We start from the raw sequence: 5000 nt of genomic DNA, 5'->3' as shown, positions 1-5000 counted from the left end.
ATTTTCATGCTCTCTGAGCGAATGGAGTCCTGTGAATAAGTGAATAATGCTGATCCTTTTCATCCTGGCAGGAGAGAATGAAATAGGATTGGCAGGGAGGGAAATCCTCAAGAGCAAAAGAGGGAGGGGGGGTGAGAGAGTGATAGAGAGAGAGAGAGATAGAGAGTGTGATAGAGAGAGAGAGAGAAAGAGATAGAGAGAGGGTGGCAGGGTGAGAGAGAGAGGGAGGGAGAGAGAGAGAGCAGAAAAGATGAAGATACTGCAGAGAGAGGGTAATGGGATTGAAGTGAACGAATGAGGGCACAGATGCAAGCATTGGTAGATGTACAGCAGAGCATTGATGCAGAAAGGACGGTTGGCTTTGGGCAGGGTAGATTGGTATTCCAGCCACCCCACCCCGACCCCTAGGGTAGAGGCATCTTGGGGCAAGTCTGGCCAGAGGGGCTACCCGCAGTTCATGGCTCTCCACCCTATCCCCCTCGCAGGGCTTAATTATGCTTGTCCAGGCCTCCCAACTCCTCTCTTCTTAATGAAGAGAATCCTACAGGCCCCCTGACTGCCTCTGGTCTTTTGGAGATCTGCAAAACAGCCCTGGTGTCTCAGGTGGGGTTTGGGTTTGGATGCAGTATAATAAAGGGTTGTTGTTGTTAATCGTATATTATATGCAGCAGCACATTACTCCCTAGTGTGTGTGGATGTGTGAAGGGAGGAGGGTGAGAGAGAGAGAGAGAGAGAGATAGAGAAAGAGAGAGAGAGAGAGAGCGCAAGAGAGAGAGCGCGAGAGAGAGAGCGAGAGAGCGAGAGAGCGCGCAAGAGAGAGAGAGAGAGCGAGAGAGACAGAGAATGCGGATGATTTTTGTGGGAGTGTTACCTGTATATGATGCAGGCTGTTTTCAGGCAGGTGGAACAGTTGTTGATGTCCTGGCCTGTTCTATAGGAACAGCGCCTAGGGGTAGAAACAGAATATTAGCATCAGAGAGAAGTCTGTACACTGTACACACACATACACACACACACATCCCTCTACACACACAAACACACACACACACACACACACACACACACACACACACACACACACACACGCACACACACATGCCAATCTTATCGTCCTCATTTTTATGGATGGCACATAACCTCTCAATCTGTCAAGGGTGTTTTCTGCCAAACTTTTCATCCTGTCTCTACAGACGCATACAGAGACACACACACAGAGACACAGACACACATATGCATGTTGGAATCATTAAAAGCTCACAACCTTTCAGTCTTCCAAAGCCTTCAAAACTTTGATTTAGCTGTCAACATTTACATGCATGCACACACGCTCACACACACACACACACACACTCAAACACACACTCACAAATGCGTGCGCACGCGCATGCAGAGTCAGTCTGCAGTAGTTTTGAAGAGGAGCCGGTATTTAGTGAAGTCACGCAGTGCAGTCGAAAACATTAATTACAGATGTGATATGATAATCTGGGCAGGATTAATGCTCTATTAGTTCTGCCTGTCAAGCGAGCCAGCCCCATCTGACAGATGAAGCGACAGCATGAAAGCAGGGAAGAGACGAGAGAGACACGGCGGGAACGAAAAAAGACAGAGGAGTGTGGAAAAAAGAATGCGACAAGGCGCAAGACAGAACTACGAAAGGCAGCGGAGACATGAGGACAAGACCACGGGACAGGAGTACCAGAGGACAAAACACGGGCGGCCGAGACGTGTTGGAGACAACACGCATGACAGGATGGGGTGGAGGTGGGAGAGGGGAAGTGGCAAAAGAAGCCAGAGGACAGGAATACAGAGTCGTGGAAGTGAAAGAAAGAATAAGAGAGCAAGAATAATGGTGGAACAAATACCTAAAGAGAGAGAAAGAGAGAGAGAGAGAGAGAGAGAGATGAGAAAGATATGAGAGGGGGAAAGGGGCTGGTGTGGAGACAAATATCTTCCTCAGGAGAAGAGCACTGTTGCCATAGGGACGAGATGATAGGATGTGAGACAGAGGAGGGGAGAATGTTATTGAGTTCATGTGATCATATGAGTTGGAAGTCTGCCTATTATGACATATGAACTTGATTCAGATTGAAATGAAAAGTTTTATGGGTTTCGTTCACTCTTGGATATAAGGCATTTCAGTGAACACAGACATACACACACACACACACACACACACACACACACACACACACACACACACACACACACACACATTCACACAGCCCCTCTCTCTCTCTGATTTATGAAGTGTCTTGGTCGTAAGCTACTACGTGACTTGCACTATGAACACAACCCCCCCCCCCCCCCCCCCCCACACACACACACACACACACACACACAAAGATATAGACTCTATCCAATGCCTAACTGAAAGACTCTCATATATTCTCCTATGGTCTCATGTGTGGAGAGAGAGGTGATTGACTCTCATATATCCTCCTATGGTCTCGTGTGTGGAGAGAGAATTGAGGTTATTGAAATACGGCTACTTGATATCAATCCTGTGGCGTATAAATCTGACCTCTGCCGGTTTAACAGCCCATTTGCAGGCGAGCGACAGGTCCCCGCTTATTCCCTCGCCTCTCCTTTCTGATCCACACGAGATCCCTCCATCTCTGCATCTCTTGTCCTCTGCTCAGTCGTTTCTCTCCCCCCTCCTCCTCCTCCTGCTCCCTCTCTCCTCTCTCTCTCTCTCCTGACTCGCACTTTTTTTTTCAGGCCTCTGTGGCTCTCTGTCTTTTCATCCCTTGTTCTCTCTCCTCCACCATCTGTTCACCCGCCTCTGTTTCGCTTCCTTTGTTGTCTGTCCCACCTCTCTCTTCTCTCTCTCTCCTTCTCTTTGTCTCTCTTTCATTTCCCCTTGCTTGCTCACAGCCACCCCTCTCACTCTCTCTCTCTCTCTCTCTCTTTCAGTCTTCATTAAGCAGCCTTTTTTTCTCTCTCTCTGTCTCACACACTTCATAACCTCCCCTGACTCCTTCTTTATTCTTACACACCCTCCCTCTCTTCCCCTCCCTCTCATAATTTGACTCTCTTCTTTCTTTCTGTCCTCCTCACTCACCTCTCTGTCTCCCTCTCTCTCTTTCTCACTCAGCTCCTTGGTCCTCTCCAGGTCCTGGATGCTGTTCACATCCTCCCTCACTTCCTTCACTCACTCTCTCTCACTATCTCTCTCCTTCCGCTCCTACTTTCCTCCTCCCATCCCACCGCACCACCCGTCTCTCCCCCTCTCTTACCCTTCACTCAGGGCCTTGGTCCTCTCCAGGTCCTGGATGACGTTCAGGAGCACTTTGATCTTCTCCTGGTTGGAGTGCAGACTGTCCTCCACGCTCTGCAGTCTGCCCGGCACGACCCCCGGGGCCCCGTTGCACTGAGGCGTCTCGGGCAGAAGCGCACCCGTGTCCGGTGGGTGGACGTGCTGATGCAGATTGTGAGGCGCTATGGAGTCACCGCCTGCCTCGGAAGATCCAGCAGGCTGAGAAGGATGAGGAGGAGGAGCGGGAAGAGGAGGGTCAGGATGAAGCTCTGAGGGTAGGGCTTGACTCTCCGAGCTCGAGCTAGTAGGACGCTCTGGGCGGGGCGGTTTGGACGTGACTGATTGTTTTTTGTGCAGGCTGGAGGCTTTGGGGGGAAGTGTTGGTATGGTCTCCGGACCTGAGTCTACATGGGGTAATTTTGGTGTCTGGGCACCGTCGAGTGAGGACGCAGGCTCCAGTGCTTTTGTTGGCTGTGTGGTTTGGTCAGCCTCCATCGCCGAGGCCGCAGCAGTCTGTTTGTTGGCATGTTTGGAGTGTGTGGTTTTGTCGTGCGAGTGTGTCTTTGTTTTCTGTGCGTTTGTGGCGTTGGTGAAGTCTGTCTGGGTGTGTTTGGTCTGAGAGCTGGTCCGCTGTAAGGGCTCCTTCGCTTTGGCCTGTGTGTGTTTGGCAGACAGGTCTCTCATGTCAGTTTGTGTGTATGTGCTGGCCCTCTCTCGCATGTGTGTGTCCCTTGGGAGGGATCCACTGGGGTGTGTGTCGGTGGACAGTTGCTTCAGTAGTTGCGGGGTGCTCTTTCGAGGGGGGTTGGGCAGGGTCATGCTTGCCCGGATCTGATTGGCCACTCGCTTCCGGCACGCTGGAGCCATGCAGGGCGGTGGGGTCTGGGATTGCGACCGCCCACAGGTGCCGCAGAGCCTGGGCGAGGATGATGTCACCATGCGACACGGTCGGGGAGGAGTAGCGTAGGAGCACACGCTGATGGAGCGCGACGTGGACGTGGAGCAACTCTCCTGCCCCTGCAAAGACTGGCCCCGCCTCTTCTCCCCTGCCATTGGCTCGTTCCTTTGGGAGGCCTCCTCTCCTTCAGTGCACACCCCACCCACAATTTCCGGAGCGACCACACTCCCGTTGGTGTAGCGGGCCGGGTTCCGTTTCCCGCTTCCCCTTCCTCCCGATTGGTCGGGAAGCGTCCGGACATGTTTGATTTGACAGTAGACTCCACCCCCCTGTGAGTCCCCCTGTGACGCAGTTTCGACATCGTCCTGCGTCATGCTGCTGTTGGCCGCGTTCTCGAACACCTCCTTGTCGGAGGCGAACGCCTTGCAGTGCTTACGCCCCCTGTCCAGGGACATGGTTTCCACGGCGACGCCAGCTCTCCTGTCGTTGGCTTTGTCGTCCCCGCCCCCTCCACCCCTTCCGTGTCCGCCGTGGACCGAGCGGTTCCTCCTCCTGTGGAGGGAGGGCAGCGAGTGCAGGCCAGGCGACGTCTGCACTCCCACGCTGCACAACGGCCCCCATTTCTGAGAGGAGCACAGATGACCCCCCACCCGCCCCCCCGCGGCCAGGGGTAACCCCAGCGCTGGCACTGGATTGGTCGTGTCGGCTGCCCGTCGGCCCATGACCCGCCCACGCCGGATTGGCTCAGCCCCCGGAGGGGCTGGAGGGGGAGGGGCCACGCCGAGCCATCACGTCATTGGTCAAACGGGCCGTGGGTGTGTCAGTGTGGAGAACCTATAGGGAGAA

At 53.5% G+C, this 5000-nt stretch overlaps 2 protein-coding genes across 2 annotated transcripts in view; one reads left to right on the top strand and one right to left on the bottom strand.

Moving 5' to 3' along the window:
- The window catches only part of insyn2b (inhibitory synaptic factor family member 2B), a gene marked incomplete at both ends in the record, with an annotated part of 8633 nt that extends 3757 nt beyond the window's left edge, over window positions 1-4876 (bottom strand). The window contains 3 exons of the mRNA XM_080840244.1: window positions 872-946; window positions 3237-3660; window positions 4003-4876. Of these exons, the coding sequence (XP_080696370.1) occupies window positions 872-946; window positions 3237-3660; window positions 4003-4876 (1373 nt within the window). The remainder of the gene's footprint in view (window positions 1-871; window positions 947-3236; window positions 3661-4002) is intronic.
- Window positions 1-5000, top strand: part of dock2 (dedicator of cytokinesis 2) — a gene marked incomplete at its 5' end in the record, with an annotated part of 106736 nt that overhangs the window by 56968 nt on the left and 44768 nt on the right. The window lies entirely within an intron of this gene.

Source organism: Sprattus sprattus, assembly GCF_963457725.1.
Source record: "Sprattus sprattus genome assembly, chromosome: 6".
Taxonomy (NCBI): domain Eukaryota; kingdom Metazoa; phylum Chordata; class Actinopteri; order Clupeiformes; family Clupeidae; genus Sprattus; species Sprattus sprattus.
This window is presented reverse-complemented; position numbering and strand designations above follow the sequence as displayed.